Genomic DNA, 17,349 nt, shown 5'->3' with positions numbered 1-17,349 from the left:
GTGATCGGTGTTGTCAACTTAGCAACATTCTCCCTAGATACAGCTTTTAAGAGCCTAGTGACAAATCCATTGACTTTTTGGTCACACATAAGCTACTTCAAGAAGGTTACCAATACTGCTTGGTGAATGTGGAGTCAGCTTTGCTCGCTGTGTTCAGAGTTTGGGAGAGATCAGCAGCCAGACAGAACTGTGAATGATGTGAGCATGCGCAAAACAGTGTTCTTAATGACCAGACACTAATCAACTAGTTTTGTTTTTGTTATAAAGGATTTAACTTGACTGTTTACCTTTGTCAAAAACTAACTCCTCCTCTCCTTTTATGTTGTATTTTTTACACAGGACGGGATAACCCTCAGATATGACAGCCAAGACCCGAATTTCTATGACGTGTTCATTGAACATCCAGACAGAAACTTCAACTTTACACTCTTTGACCGTTATGCAAAGAAGAGTGAACCAGTGTGTGAATCAGTGTGGACCTGTGAAATTCGAAAAGGTCAGTGGTTGTTAAACAATATTACCTACACTATATAAAAAGATGCATTCTGTCTTTTCCATTAACTTAAAAGTTCTATATAATTAATGTAATAATTAATGAGACCTGAATCACCAACACCAATGCACACTGAAAATGGACGTGTTGCTCTGTGAGTGTGATATTCTGGTTGTAGCTGTCTGATTTATGTGTTCACCTGCCATTTAATACATGATAATGAGGAGAAATTCCTGTTTATTTTATTCCATGAATAGTCACAAACCCATAGAAGTGCTTAAGACAGCAAGTATGGGTTTTGAGACAGAGCAATTTATCAAAACACAACAAATTTGACCAGCGCTGTAATAACATCCGGTGGTTTTTGAACTACAACTGATCCTTTAGAATAAGAATATTAATGATATTAAATATAATAGATATTTTATTTAGCTAAAATGTCTCATTATTTAATCTTTTGTTGTGAATGAAATACATAAACCCACAAAATCAGCAAATATTGGTATATGTTTTGTTCTCCATTTCATTTCAGCTGACTATCCAAAATCTGGTCATTCAGAAGGTAAGACACTGCATATATGTACTGTCCATTACTATACGAGATTTCAGCTTTCAGTCATATGTCATAAATATTTCACACATTTGTTGCAAATATTTCAACCAGAATAAAACCAATTGGAATTTCATCAATGTTTAAAATGTTTGTAGTTTTGAAACCAAATCATAAGATCACCATGATATTATTGTAGCACCTAAGTTGTTGTGTTTGTTTGTTTGTTTTTCACATATTTCACATTTGACCATTTTAAATAAACTGCTGAGAAGTTGTCTTTAGCTGAATTTGCAGAGCTGAACTTGGCCAGCTATTTTGTGCAGTATTCTTGTACTTTGGTTTGCCTGCTGAAGTATTCTTGTCTAGAACAATGTATTTATTATAAGGTTATCATTTAATGTGTTGCAGCTGCAGCATCATCAGCTGGACCAGCTGGTGCTACAGTGAGAGGTAGGTACATTACAAAACATAAAGAGGCACTTCACCTTAAAAACATGCATGTTGGCAAACATTGCATTTTGCTGCCTTAAATGTAAAGTTGACTAAAATACTGATAATAACGTTGTTCAAAATACATTATTCTTGATTGATTATTGAAGTTTAGGACTGCCTATAGTTAGGGATGAGGATGGCAATTTTCAGCTTTTCTATTGTCTACAAATCTCACGTGCAGAGCCACAATAACAATGAATCAATTCTACTCACAAGTATTGTGTCTGTATCCAAAGCCTGACATGTTATTCCTCTGTGCCATAAAGAGTGTGGTTAGTTGTTTAAAAATGGCTCCAATAACTAATAACAGCGATCAAGTTTTTACTCTCCACAAAGTATTTCTATGTCAGGAAGAGGCCACCGTTCATGTGCGAGGACGCGAGTCTCTTAACAGGAACAGTTACAGATTACTACGGTAACCACTGTCTTCAGGGATGAAGGAACATGTCACCCAGTGCAGCGATGTGGCTCATTAACATGTTTTTAATAGTTTTTTGAAAACAACGGAGGTCTACAGCACATATATCAGGCTTTGGATAAACACAATACTTGTAAGTAGGATCAATTCATTGTTGATTTGATTCTGCACATGAGATTTGTTGACAATAAGAAAAAACAGAAAACCGCCATCCTTTATTCATCCTTATTTATGCCTTATGCAAATACTCACTCAAATACAATATCTTGATTTCAATGTTTTAGCAGTTACTGTAGTACATTTTTCAAGAAATAAAAATGTTTCTACCAGAATGCAATCTAAACATTATTTACATTTTCATTACATTTTGTTAATTTACATTTTGTTTGTTGTCTTTAGTCTTTTTTTATTGTAACCACACATGTTTCCCTATCTTTGTAGCTGTTGTAGCTTTGGTTTTGAATTTTACTTGAAACTTTATCCCTCTGTAAAGTATGTATTCCCTCACTTAAACTTTTATTTAGTTGATCTGACATGTAGACACTAATAGACACTAACCCACTGAGGGATTCATAAACAGGAGGTGCAAATCAAGGGCAAATTAAGAGAAACAAAAGCTGAGAGACAGATCCTGATTTTATTTTTATTTTTTTCTCAAGTGTTCTGATCATTAAAGAAAGCAGTTTGTTTTCTGTGTCAGTGACGTTAAAGAAGAACAATACAATTGTTCAACAATTACAATTTTCCCTAAATTTCTTACAGCTTTGGGATCCTCAAGTGGAGCAACTGGTGGAAATACTTTGACTGAAGGCAGGTCCACAGGTATTAACTATGCAATTTTCTCATGAAATGACTTTTAACACTTAGAAGAAAAAAACAAAAAAAACAAAAACAAAACAGAACAAGTCTAACTTGATCAAGGGTTAGACACATTATAGTGGCTAATGTAAGTGCTGCATGGAATAACAAATAAAACAAAAAAGTGAGATTTGAGGGTTTAAAAATGGCATTTGGAGGATGAATGACATTATATCAATAAAATGTAGAACTGACCTGTCAAAATAAACACTTTATGGGCTCTGATTCCTCTTTAATTATTGTGTTCATTTGTGTTTTATTTGGATCTCTAAAATTTAAGTAAGCTCCACTTTAAATAAAAAAGTAGAATTTATATAGAAATTGTTGATTGTGTGAGTGAAAGGAGCAGCGCAAAGTTGCACTTTGATGTGAAATCACAATGATTAGAGGGTGAGAGATTCAAGATTGTGTTTGCTTTGTTGGTCATTTTTTGATAAAACCCTTTGTATTGTAAATCTTTATGAATCAAGAAAGCCTGATGCAAAGTGTTTTATTCCATTTCTCCTCAGAGGAACAAAGTGTGGATGAACTATCTGCACTGGTCCAGAAAGTGAGTAATGTCACATCAGTCTGACTTTTCACAACAAATCTTCAGTCAATAAGATGCAGGTTGAAAATCATCCAATATTTTAAATCATGATTAGAACTGATGCTGCATTCAGAGGAGCTGTTCAGCTCTAATCAATAAAATTATGTTCAAATCATCTCCCTTTGTTTATTTGTTTATATTTCACCAGGCAGCAACAATCACAACGATTAAAGAGAAGCTTTTGAAAATGCTGCAACGTTTGAGAGAGGAAAAATTCGAAGACTTCAAGTGGTTTTTGCAGGACAGAGACCTCATCCCGGCAGAACTCCCGTGCATCCCACAGAGCAAACTGGAGAAGGCAGACAGGAAACATGTGGTGGATCTGATGGAGCAGACCTACAGCCAACAAGCTGCAGAGGTGACCAAGATGCTTTTCAAGAAAATAGACAGGAACGATCTGGTGAAGCAGTTGTGAGACACCAGCTCAGGATCCAAAGGTAAATCATAAGAAAACAATAAACAAATAAAAACACAGAAGTGGCCTGTTGAGTGGCAGAAACAATCCCATTTTTGCTGCTGACCTAATTATTTAGAATATTACAGAACATTTGGACCTGATCAAACAAACAGTTAAAGGAGTATTTTACAAGTCTTCCCATATTTTATTTTATTTCTCAGTGATCCACTCATCAGTTGCAGCACTACTGCTGTCTCTAGCACTGAGGAGGACAAGAGGAAATCAAGAAACAGAGCTGTCCAAAGTTTTTAAGACACAAGTGTAAAATTATTGCATCGTGACTATTTTTAACTATGAAAACAAAATGCAACAAATCAAATACAGAGGGTGATTTATTTCTGCCTTTGTTATAACAACAAGAACATGTGATGTTTAGATCAGGTGGCTCATTCAAGTTTTTTAGCAGCAGAGTGTGTGAAAGACTTAAAGTCCTGACAAATAATGTAAATATATTTATCAGTTGAAAGATCTTAAAGGGAAAAGAGAAATGAAGAGAATCATATAACAGTATTTAATCTTGAAAAAATGTTTATGTTGATTATTGAGGTCATAGTGTTTGGTGATGTTTCGCATTATATTAAAAGATGTTTCTAATATTCTTCCCCCCTCATGTATGTAAACGGGGGATGGACAAAATATTAGAAACACCTTTTAATATAATGCAGTCCAGAACAACAACAACACTGCCCACTACGACTTCAATAATAAACATTAAGTTGAATTATCACCTTTCTGACAGTGTCAACAAGAACTAAAACTCTTGTAGATGTAAGACACATTTTTTTTCTTTTGTTTTTTATGTTTTGTTCGATTTGATCTTATTTTAATCTTGTATTTTATTATTTTTTAATTCTATCAGTGTCTTTTTTATAATGCTTTCTTTTTATACTGGATATCTTGTCTTAATATCTTTTTTGACGTCTCACATAAAGCACTTTGAATTGTCTTGTTGTTGAAAGGTGCTTTACAAATAAATATGTGTTGCCTATGAATGTACTGTATCCTTTGAAATTACCAGGTGGCAACAAAGGAGCACTGTTTACTGTATGAGGGTCATTCAACATATTTTTTATTTTAAAATCTATAATAAATTCCCTCGTTGTTATGTTTGGTTCTGATTATTTGAGAGAATGAAGTGATCTAAAAACAATATATATGAAGCAAGTATATTGATCTGACAGAGTCACATGTGTGTTTTTACGGCCAAGTTTTTCAAAATGTGCACACTGATCATAACATTCATTTGTGTCTGTGATTGTTCAAACGGGTTTTAAGTCTTTACTGATATGATGAAATTGAGGTGAATATTGCCAGTGAGGAAATATTCAAGTTTAAACTGATGTCTTAAAGAGCTGTAATGTCATAAAGGACCCCAGTAGTGTGATTATTTATCTAGAAGAAGAAAGTAGCACTGAGTGTTTCTTACAAAACCTCCATGCCAGTGAACAAAGCTCAGATGAGAGGTGATCTTCTCAAATTATTTTGTATATACCTTTGGATAAAGGAAAGGCATTGCAGGTTGCTTTAAAGTTTAAAGTAGGAGGTACATATTAATCACATCAGGAACTGAAAAGTTATAAATGTGAGTGGAGGAGTGTGCAGTGACCATTTGCCAGTTTTGTGATCTATGACTGTGATTATGAGAAGGATAAGGATGCCAGTAAATTGAAATACAGGTGAGTATGGAGGAATCCATAAGTGCATTTAGACATGAATCATTAACACAGAGTAGCCTATATAATGAAGAAGACACTGACAAAGCCTATGAAACATTTCTAAAAATATTTAGATCATTATATGATAAAAACTGTCAAATAAAACAATACATAAGAAAGCAAAATTATACAGATTGGCCATGGATCACAAAGGGGATACAAAATGCCTGTTAAAAAAACAACACTATATAGAGAATTCATAAAATTCATAAAACAAAAAAATAAATATACTAAATATAAATACAGTCTATTCTATTCACTTTCAAATTATATCTGGACTTAAACACAATGAGACTGATTTGTGTTGGTTGTTATTCGTAGTAAATTGTGTCTCGAAAAACATGAGTCATTTAGTCCCTTTGACATTTACTCAGTTTATAAATGATTAAAAGGTCTTGTGGGTATTATCTGTACGTTTGCTTGTCGTTTTAAAGCGATTATCTTCAAATAGGCGTGTTTCTCGCGACTAGGGCTGATTTTCATAGCACAACAGGTATTACTGGAACACTCACTGACGGAAGAGAGAGAGAGAGAGACGCCCGGGGACATTTATTACCACAGTCAGCAGGAATATTTGAGGAACTAGGAAGCAGTTAATACCTGATACAGACAGCAGCACCTGAATCACAGTAAAGATCATTTATGGACACAACAATGAAAGATTTACCTCAATGAATTCAGAGAAAAAACTGGGCGGATTTTACATCTTAACGGCTGGAGCGACAAACTGCAGTTAAAACGGTAAAACTGTCTTTCAAACTGTATTTTATTCTTCTTTTTAACTTTCACTTTCATCGTCCTGCTTCTTCTGTAGGGATGTATTCGTGTGTGTAAATTGTTACAACAGCCCAATACTACAATAAAACATTAGTTAACACTTTGTTTACGTTAGAGTTAAACAGTTTGTTAAAGTTTCCAAAGTGCTTTGACTCGACAGTTAACGATGAAACAGGAAAACAACAGCAAAGACAATTTAACGTTAAACGAGAGAGAGAGAGAGAGAGAGAGAGAGAGAGAGAGAGAGAGAGAGAGAGAGAGAGAGAGAGAGAGAGAGTATCAGGTATTCATAATTTGTGGGGACATAAATCTGTTTAAACAGTCACATTTGGGGACTCGCCTCCCTTTTGAGGACAAAAAGCAAGTCTCCATAATGTAAATCATTTATTTTAGGGTGAAGACTAGTTTAAAATGAAGGTAAGGTTTAGGTTAAGGTTTTGGTTAGGGTGGGGCAAGTAGTGGTTGAGGTTAGGGTAATCTACAGGAAATGAATGTACAATGGTGCTTGAAAGTTTGTGTTAGAATTTTCTGTTTCGGCATAACTTCAATGACCTAAAACGTGATCAGATGTTCACACAATTACTAAAACTTAAGCGAACCCAATTAAACAAATGAAACAAAACATTAAACTTATCCATTTATTTATTGAGGAAAATTGTCAAATCTTACATATTTGTGTGAGGCAAAAGTATGTGAACCCTTGCTTTCAGTAACCGGTGTGACCCCCTTTTGCAGCAATAACTTCGTAAAACTTTTCTGGTACCTGTTTATCAGCCCTGCACATTGGCTTGGAGGAATTTCAGCCTATTCCTCCTTACCCAACAGTCTCAACTCAGGGATGTTGGTGGGCTTCCTTGCATGAAGTGCAGGTCCTTCCACAGCATTTCTATTGGATTAAGGTCAGGACTGTTCCAAAATATTTCCAAAACATTCTTCTACTTTTATCAGTCTTTGATAGAACAACTTGTGTGTTTAGGGTCAATTTTTTTTGCTGCATGACCCCTGTTCTGTTGAGCTTCAGTTCACCGACGGGTACCTTGACATTTTCCTGTAGAATTTGCTGGTACAACTCAGAATTCATAGTTCCATTAATGATTGCAAGCTGTCCTGGTCCAGAGGCAGCAAAACAGGCCCAAACCATGATACTGTCACCACCATGTTTCACAGATGGGACATGGCTCTTATACTGGAATGCTGTGTTTGCTCGTCGCCAAACATAATGCTTCTCATTCAAACCAAAAAGTTTGATTTCGGTCTCATTCGTCCACAGAATATTTCTCCAACAGCCTTCTGGTGTATCCATGTGGCTTTGAGCAAACCATAGACAGACAGCAATGTTCTTTTTGGAGAGTAGTGGGTTTCTCTTTGCAACTCTGCCATGAACACCATTGATGTTCATTGCTCTCCTGATGGCAGATTCATGAACATTGACATAAATCACTGCAAGAGAGGCCTTTAGTTCCCTAGATGTTACCCTGGGGTCCCTTGTGACCTCTCAGACTATTACATGCCTTGCTCCTGGTGGGATCTTTGTTGGTCGACCACTCCTGGGGAGTGTCACATTTCCCCAAATCCATGATTCAATTTGACTTTTGATTTTAAGGTCATGACTGGGTTCAATTTTTGATTTAAACATTTTTTTTCAGCACCAATGACTATGCCATTGTTAGACTATCGAATCTTGATTTGTAAAGATCAACCGATCATTGGTTTTATGCCCTGATAACTGTCATTTACATTTTCAAATTCTTCTCTAAAAAGATGGTATCAAGTGTGATATAACCACCATGTTTTTTTGTAATGTACCACACTAAGGCCATATGATCAAATTTAAATACTTTATTTAATATGAAATAATAACATGTGTTGTTTACATAATTCACATGAAAGGCACACCGGTGAGTTGAGGGAAGCAGGAGGATTTGAAATGTTCTTCATTGATTTTTGATGTGGAATCGAAATTGTGACACCCCTAGTAACAATGGTGTTGAATGTCCTCCACTTGTACACAATTTGCCTGACAGTCAACTGGTGGAGTCCAAACTCTTTAGATATGTTTTTTTTTTTTTTAACTCTTTCCAGCCCAGTGAGCATCAACAACTCTCCTTCTAAGGTCCTCAGAAATCTCCTTTGTTTGAGCAGTGACACATTTCCACAAACCTGTGTTGTGAAGCCCAGACTTCGTGATCGTGAAGATCCAGATTTCACTTCTTCAAATAAAGCAGGGCCTCCCAGATGCACCTGAATGTCATCCGATTGATTGAAACACCTGATTCTAATTTCCCCTTCAAATGAATTGATAATGCTGGAGTTTCACAAATATGCAACATTGTATCATTTTACACAATAAATAAATAAACAAGTGAAAGGTTTTTGTCTCACTTGTTTAACTGATGTCTCTTTATCTAGTTTTAGGACTTGCATGAAAATTTGATCACGTTTTAGGTCATATTTATGCAGAAATAGAGCAAATTCTAAAGGAAACTTTCAAGCACCAGTGTAAGTTAATGTAATGTCCTCTGAAGTAATGGGGAAACACAACTGTGTGTGTGTGTGTGTGTGTGTGTGTGTGTGTGTGTGTCTGTTTTAGGTGTGGGCGATATTGCCCTAAAATAGTATCACAATATTTGAGGATATTTCTTCGATAATACTCCTGGAGAGATTTTTGTCTCTCCTCATACTCAACCAGGTGTTTTTACTTGAGGTGGTGAAATAAGTTTGTTTTGGTGCCCCCTTTTGTTGTTACAGTCTTCTTGCACTTCTTACATGTTACCATAGTTTGTTGTACATCTGATCTTTTGTCCACAACCCAAAGATAATCAGTTTATTATTATAGAAGACTAAAGAAACCACAAAATATTTAAATTCATATTTAAGAAGCTGAAATTAGATAAGGTAGATGGGTATTTTTTCTTCAAATGACTCAAAATAATTAATAGGTGATTAAAATGTAATAACTGGCAACTAATCAATTAATCAACTAATAATTGCAGCTCTAAAAGAAAGTACTCTGGAATATGTTTGATCTTTATTAGAGATTAAAGTTGAGAGATTACAGGAAATGAGGGGAGACAGGGGGGGATGTATCTGAAAGTTGTATCCAGGATCCATTATGTACCTGATATGGTACATCTGTGAGAAATGTACTTTTCAAATGACTTACTTCTCCTGTATATTTATTTGTGCAAAGTATATTTATAATATATAATATTGCTGTAGACAGGGGCGTCACTAGAGATTTATGGTTAGCGGGGCTAAGCCTTTACCAGGGAGGTCTGGGGGGAGGATTTTTTTTTTAAAACGGCCCCAAAATGTCTGTTTGTCATGAATTTTTAGAGTAGCAATAGGTGTAAAATCAACACAATAGATCTGTCTCTTCATAGTTGGTAACAGGCATGGATCTAATATGACTTAAATGCTATTCATCCACTTACAACAGGCACAGATCAAGCAAATAGCAAATCCTATCTCCTCTCTCTTAGATAAGTTGCAGGTCCTAAGTATGTTATTCATAAACAGACTGATGTTTGATGTGTGAACTTCTAAAACTAAGAATGTCATAGAATCATTTAGGCTAGTTTATGTCTAGTATGAGTAATAGGCCTATGTCATAAAATTCAGTATTAATTTTAACTGAAAGCTTAGACAACTCCCACTCGCTTTTACACTCAAATAAATACAAATAAACACACCCCGCATCTCCGCACCCCTGATAATGGTGCCGCAACCGCTAATTACAATATCATATGTGTATCATGGGAGTAAGGTAAAAAAAAATGAAAATAGAGTTACCGTAATTTTATTTTTTTCCTCCATGTTTTCATGTATGAAAAGACCCAAAATGAACTCTGTAAGCGGACTACTGATTACTATAAGCAAATTATTTAAATGGCATTTGTATAGGAATGATTCTGTCCTGAGCTTTTTGATCCATATAAGCGGTTGATCACTGTAACTGTGATTATATAAGTGGTTTCCACTGTATAATATGAGTGTTATATAGCCCATCCTCTTGTCTTTTCCTCTCATAAACCTAAAGTTAGCTAACGTTAAGCAAGAAACAAACAAGAAACAACTTGATAGCTCGCTACATTGACCATCATTTGCCACAAATTCATATTGGAGCTTGGTATCTTCACTCTGTAACTACATACTATCTCACTCTGTATATTATATTTATCTTGATAACATCTTCGCCAGCATCTTGTCACTTCAGTAGTTTCTGACTACCATCACAGTCTCTACTTTGGGCTCTGAGTGAGCAGCACAGCCAATGGAAACGCTGGATTAGAGCAGCAGCAGCCTCTCTCAGGTCCTAGTTTCTAGCGTTTTAGGTACATTGTGAATGTGGGGACGCACATTTCAATCGACTTAAATGAAAAATGAATGAAGAAAAAACTATTGATGATTTAAACCAATAAGGTAGATTTATTTTGGGGGGGCTAAAGAAGATTTTAGGGGGGCTTTCCTTATCTGACTTACACCTGCAACTAAATTACACTACTAAATTACACTTGTCTACCGCAAGAAAAACGTAAAACCAGAATCTGACAATAATTGAACCATGGGATATTTTGAACAGGTCAGCTTGATCAAGGTTTTTTAAAATCCACTCTTTCAAATTAATACTGTATGCATTTTAGTTTGCTAAACCTCATATGAAACATGTTCTGATATACACTGATTATAGCTTCATAATATCTTAAATCTATCAACTTTGTGTCATGTTTCTTTCTCTACTCAGAGCTTTTTGTGGATAAACATTGAGTCAAGCTAATCCAGAGAGTGACCAATGTTGCACCAATTTTAGATGAACTCCTTGAATGTGATGTTATAAATCAAGTAAATTATGATAAAATCAGGGCTAATCATGACTCTCAGGAGACTACGAGGGCACTCCTTAGTGGGCCCTTGGAATCCAGTGGAGTTAGAGGAAAACAGATCTTCTACAAAATCCTGCAGAGAAACGAGCCACATCTTATTGATGACCTCAAGAGAACGAAGAGCGAGACTGTCATGGATGTGAAAGTCATGGATACAGTGCAAGTGAGTAAATCCTAAGCATCTAAAGCCTTATAATGTAGGTGTATATAGCGTAGTTTGTGCTTTCATATACTTACTTACTTACTTAAACACAATACTTTGAATATAAGTCCAATATTTCATTTGACTACACTTTTCTTGTTTCTGAAATGTTTCTGAAATCCTCACAGGAATACCCCACTGAAAATCAATATTTACTCGCCCCCTGTGGGCCTAAAATTTGGCTTTGAAAAGTTTATAATTTGCTCCTTTTGTAGATGACAGCAGCTGTATTCAGATTCACAGAAGTTACAGTGGATTCCAATATTGATCCAGAATAACTGCAAGAAAACATCACAACAACCACAGAAACTTATCAAACCACTGCTGCTGCATAACTCATTTATCTACTGTTCATCCATATAATCAGTATTTTCCAAACAATCATTGCTGTGCAAATAAATCACTAAGTATGTTTCTTCTGGTGGAGCTATGAGGCAGAGATAGTGTAACATGGAAATAGTGTTTTTAGCTATGCTGTGGAGAAACTACAAGTGTTTGGAACAACATTATAGATTGTTGGTGGAGAAATTAAAGGTAGATTAATTAGAGTCACAGCGTAACTCTGTTCCTTTAATGGAAAATTTAAGGGATCCAATTAAATAAATATACACATCAATGTCATTACAAGGATCAATTCTCGGACCTCTTTAAATGAAAATCCACATCCATCCATAATATAAAACATTAATACATGACTTCTATGAAACTCTACTGGAGGGATGAACACCATTCGTCCAAATGATTTTCCATTATTTGGTGTTTCAGTGTTGGTGGTGGAGAGCACTGTCTAAATCGTCAGTCATGGTATTCATGGTAGTAGAGCAAACAAACACTTCACATCCTGCCCTGTGTAATACTGTATGATTTACCTTTTTCATTTTCCAGGTAGACACAATGATGGATAAGAGGCTGCTTATTGAAATATTGAATGATTTTAGCTCTGAGGAGTTTGTGAAATTCAAGTCGCTCATTGAATTGGAGAAAGATTTCCCGCTCATCTCAAGGAGCCAACTGGATGTGGCAGACATGCAGGAAACTGTGGAGCTGATGGTGGAGATTAACAGCCGAGAGTGTGTGGAGGTGACCAAAAAGGTTTTAAAGGAGATGAACAGGACTGATCTGGTGCAGAGGTTGTCAGATATCAGCTCAATAACTAAAGGTAAGACAAAGCAGACAAAAACATGAAAAACATAAAACTTGCACACAATGCAGTCACATGTGTCTCATAAGTTTTATAGTTTATTATGTAAAGATAAAGTACATTAGCTGGGGTACAATATTTTGTAAGTTTGGGCATAAACAGTACAATAACAAATATATCCAAAACCATTCAACATTGTTGGAAAATCTTCAAGTAGCTCTGCACATTATTATTATTTCACTGTTAAGGAGGGTTAGTGGAATGAAAGTCTTTGTATTATAACTGATGTTAAATACATTTCTAATAAGTCTTTTGATATTTATTTTCTCCTCAGAGAAACACTTGGAACATCATCTTACACTGATTCAGAGAGTGAGTAATGTCACATCAGTCTGACTTTACACAGTATAGCTTTTATTCAGTAGATGAAGATTGACAATCATCTTCATCTTGAACATTATAATTGATGATACAAACAAATTTTCCCACAAATAAATAGTTCTCTCACAGAACTGAAGCTATTTTCACATGAGGTCTTAAGCAAGAACGTTATTCACTAATAATGTAAAGAATTTGTGTTATATCAACCACAAGGAAAATATATATTTTTTCTTGATTTATTTTTATAACGTTAACAGAAGGTGTAAAATATGATGACAATAAAAACAAGAAATGAAAGGAAAAGATGCAAACAGCCATGTTCTCACAGCTTCTCTGTTGTAAAATCAAAAGGCTCATCATAGTTTTGGGATCACAGTCTTTGAAAGAGTTACAGCCAGGCAGTAAAATAAAGTCATGATCCTGTTTGTACAGATAAAATAATTGTAAAACAGACAAAAGTTTGATGTTACTAAAGAAATGTAAACACATACAAGTAGTTTGTAAAAACAGTTATACAGTATGTGATCAATTTGACAAATATTATTAATTCCATTATTAGCTTGTGTAACATTGGTGATGTAATCTCACCACATCCACATTTCTAAAACAAACTCATCAATGAATCTGTAATCAATAAAATTAAGGGATTGTACATTTAACCAATGAACATTTTCTTTGTATTTTCCAGGTAGAAACAATGACGTTTGTTATAAAGCTGCTTTTGGAAACACTGGCTGGTTTGAGTAACAGGGAGCTCGAGTACTTCAAGAAATTACTCCGGAGTCAAAGTTACTTCTATGAACCCTACTTAGAGAACCCATGGATGCAGCTCATGAGGGCAGACATGCAGGACACAGTGTTTTTTGTGGTTCAGACCTTCGGCCAACAGTCTGTGGAGGAGACCAAGGACATTTTAATTCAGATGAACAGGAGAGATCTGGTGCAGAGGCTGTCAGACAGCAGCTCAGGACCCAAAAGTAAGACAATAAAGACAAAAAACATATTCAAATCATAAAACTGGCTCAAAACATGTGTCTCATAAGTTAATAAGCTATGTTATAAATTTTCTTCTTTATTTGAAATATTATGATTTATAATGTAGAGAAAAGAAGACAATATCAGCTGGTATACATAATATATTTTATTACTAATGTGAAATATGAAAAGATATTGTGGGACAGGGAGAAAATATTATTAATGAATTATATGTATCATATATAGATTATATTTTACCTGTTGAGGAGGCTGCAGGTTTATTTTGTGTTGAACCCTTTTTATTGTAATTTTTTAAAGAACAATATAGCCTGATGTTGATCACTTTCTTTTATTTCTTTTCTTCCTCCACAGAAAAACACTCTGTGGATGAACACTTGTCTGCACTGATCCACAAAGTGAGCAATGTCACATCAACCTGACCTCATGCAGTACAGCTTTAATTCAATAACATGCAAGTTTAAAATCATATTTATCATCAAATAAGTGGTGATTAATGAAACTAAACTCAGTTTCTCACATAATTGTGAGGCTTTTTCAAACCATTAAACAAAGTGCAGAAGATGAAACTGAGAAAACAGTTCCTGACTTGTGCTGCCACCTTTGTTACAGTTCATCAAGAACATGTGATGTTAAGATCAGGTGGCTCATTTCAGTTTTTGACAGCACAGTGTGTTTGCCAGAGTTACAGCCTGGAATTAAAATAAAAAACATATATCAAAGTTTCAAGTTTATCAGATTATTATCAAGTTTACAGATATTAAAGAATATAAAGTAAGACAAATCATAATCACCAGATGTATCAGTAGTTCAGGTGATCTTGCAGAAAAAACATTTCTTAAAACATCCAAATGTCTAAAATAATGACATTGATACTGTAGATGCACAGAGATAAATCTTTAATATTCCCAGTGGAGAAATAACATATTTTCTCTTTAAACATACTCTTTGAATTTTCCAGGTAGCAACAAAGACGGCTGTGAGAGAGCTGCTTTTAGAAACACTGAATGATTTGAGTGATCAGGAGCTAAAGACACTTAAGTGGCTCCTGCAGTTCATTTACTTCAAGAAGGACCTTCCATGGATCCAACTGGAGTCAGCAGACAGGACAATAGTAGTGGATCTGATGGTGGAGAGATGTGGCCAACAGTCTGTGGAGGTGATCAGGGAGGTTTTCATGGAAATGAAGAGGACTGATCTGGTGCAGAGGCTGTCAGAGACTATCTCAGGACCCAAAGGTGAGATAAATAAGACAAATGTCATGTCACATTAATTTATAATAATTAATAAATCTGTAAGAGTACAAAATATTAGATAAAGCAATGGAGCAACACCATATAGGCCACCATGACAGCAGAAATATAGATTTGAATCAACACCTCCCTGACACAATCTCAACAAAAACAATATGAGCTTCACAAAGTTAGTTGGTACTTCATTTCATTTTTGAAGTGGTTAATTTAACTAATTCAATTTACTTGTACACACAAAATAAGAAGACAAAGATCACTTCAGAGGGAAATGTTAGAGCTCATTATTACCAGTCTTATGTTGTATATGGTCAGATAGGAACTTGGCTAATGTTGTCTACATCATTTCACTTGAATATGTTGTGTTGTATTTTTGTATAGCTACAATTTGACTTAAACTTGGCTCCACTATGGACACTCATTCTCATTCATCCCCTCTGTGATTTCTGTAACCAAGGCCTCCTCCTGTCTTCCATCCACACACCTGTAATCCATCTGTGTCATGTGATGTGTGCAGTGTCTGTGTATTTTATTTTATCACCCTGATTAAGTGTTTTCTGAAACCACATTGGTCTCAGCCATCAAGTGTTAAGAGTATTATACTGAGGACAAGTACACGTAAAGGTTACACACAGTGTTTTTATTATGTAATAACAACGTTCATTAAATGTGTTTCAGCTGCAGGATCATCAGTTGAAGCGTTTGGTGTAAAAACCACAGAGGGAGGTAGGTACCATAATACATTTGAAACACTAATAACAAAATTACAAATATTATTCCTTTAACTAGGAGTAAAGATGACAGATTTGAATCCTTTCCTCAAAGCTCTGTAATTATTTTAATCTACATTTCATCATGTGAGGCTTTAACACTGAGTTTAATAACAAATGTGACGTCATGTTGATAAGTGTTCATCAGGTGAAACTGGTAATTGATTTTTAGGATGTTACTATTGAGCAGATTTTATGTTCCTTTTGCAATTAATCCTTAATATTACAATAATTTTAAAACAAGATAGTCTGATAGTGTCTGATTTTATCACCTGATGGTAAACCAGGCATTCATGAGTCTCGTTTTATTTTCTTCTCTTCAGAGAAACACTCTGTGGATGAACAGTGGCCTGCACTGATCCAGAAAGTGAGTAATGTCACATCTGTCTGACTTTACATATACAGCTTTCATTCAACAGATGCAGGAAAAAAAAACATGTTCAACATTATAAATGATGATACAAACAAATTTCTGATTTTCACCAGCTGGTTCTCTCAGAACTGAAGCTACATTCAGGTTGTATCATGTACACATGAGGTCTGAAGCAACAATGTTGTTAACTAATAATGTTAAAAATCAGTGTTACCTCTACCACTGGGGAAATGTAAACTGTATATATCCACATTTATAAAAACACACACATTGTTGAGACATAAACAGAAAAATCTGTAATCATCCCAGCTGAGAGATTGTACATTTGCCCAATGAACATTTTCTTTGTATTTACCAGGTAGAAACAATGACGTCTGTTATAGAGCTGCTTTTGGAAACACTGTCGGCTGATTTGAGCGACAGGGAGCTCGAGGTCTTCAAGAAATTACTCCAGAGTCGAATTCACCTCCGCAAACCTTACTTAGAGATGCTCATGAGGGCAGACATGCAGGACACAGTGTTCATTATGGTGCAGACCTTCGGCCAACAGTCTGTGAAGAAGACCAAGGCCATTTTAATTAAGATGAACAGGAGAGATCTGGTGCAGAGGCTGTCAGACAGCAGCTCAGGACCCAAAAGTAAGACAATGAAGAAAAAAACATATTCAAATCATAAAACTGGAAAAAAACATGTGTTTCATAAGTTTATAAGCTATGATATAAGCCATTCTTTATTTTAAACATTATGATTTATAATGTAGAGAAAAGAAGACAGTATCAGCTGGTGTACAAAATATATTTGATTGCTTATGTGAAATATGAAAAGATATTGTGGGACAGGGAGAAAATATTAGTGATGAATTATATGTATCATATATATTATATGTATATTTTTTAACTGTTGAGGAGGCTTCACTTTTATTTTGTGTTGAACCCTTTGTATTGTAATGTTTCAAAGAACAATATAGCCTGATGTTGATCACTTACTTTTATTTCCTTTCTTCC

At 35.1% G+C, this 17,349-nt stretch overlaps 1 protein-coding gene across 1 annotated transcript in view; it reads left to right on the top strand.

The window, feature by feature from the left end:
* The window catches only part of LOC121905492, a 344,732-nt gene that overhangs the window by 111,799 nt on the left and 215,584 nt on the right, over positions 1–17,349 (top strand). The window contains exons 24-28 of the mRNA XM_042423738.1: positions 14,307–14,350; positions 14,914–15,190; positions 15,881–15,928; positions 16,296–16,339; positions 16,704–16,983. Coding sequence (XP_042279672.1) covers positions 14,307–14,350; positions 14,914–15,190; positions 15,881–15,928; positions 16,296–16,339; positions 16,704–16,983 — 693 coding nt within the window. The remainder of the gene's footprint in view (positions 1–14,306; positions 14,351–14,913; positions 15,191–15,880; positions 15,929–16,295; positions 16,340–16,703; positions 16,984–17,349) is intronic.

The sequence above is a fragment of the Thunnus maccoyii genome, chromosome 10 (assembly GCF_910596095.1).
Source record: "Thunnus maccoyii chromosome 10, fThuMac1.1, whole genome shotgun sequence".
Classification (NCBI taxonomy): domain Eukaryota; kingdom Metazoa; phylum Chordata; class Actinopteri; order Scombriformes; family Scombridae; genus Thunnus; species Thunnus maccoyii.
The sequence above is the reverse complement of the archived record's forward strand: the minus strand, read 5'-3'. Positions and strand labels throughout refer to the sequence as shown.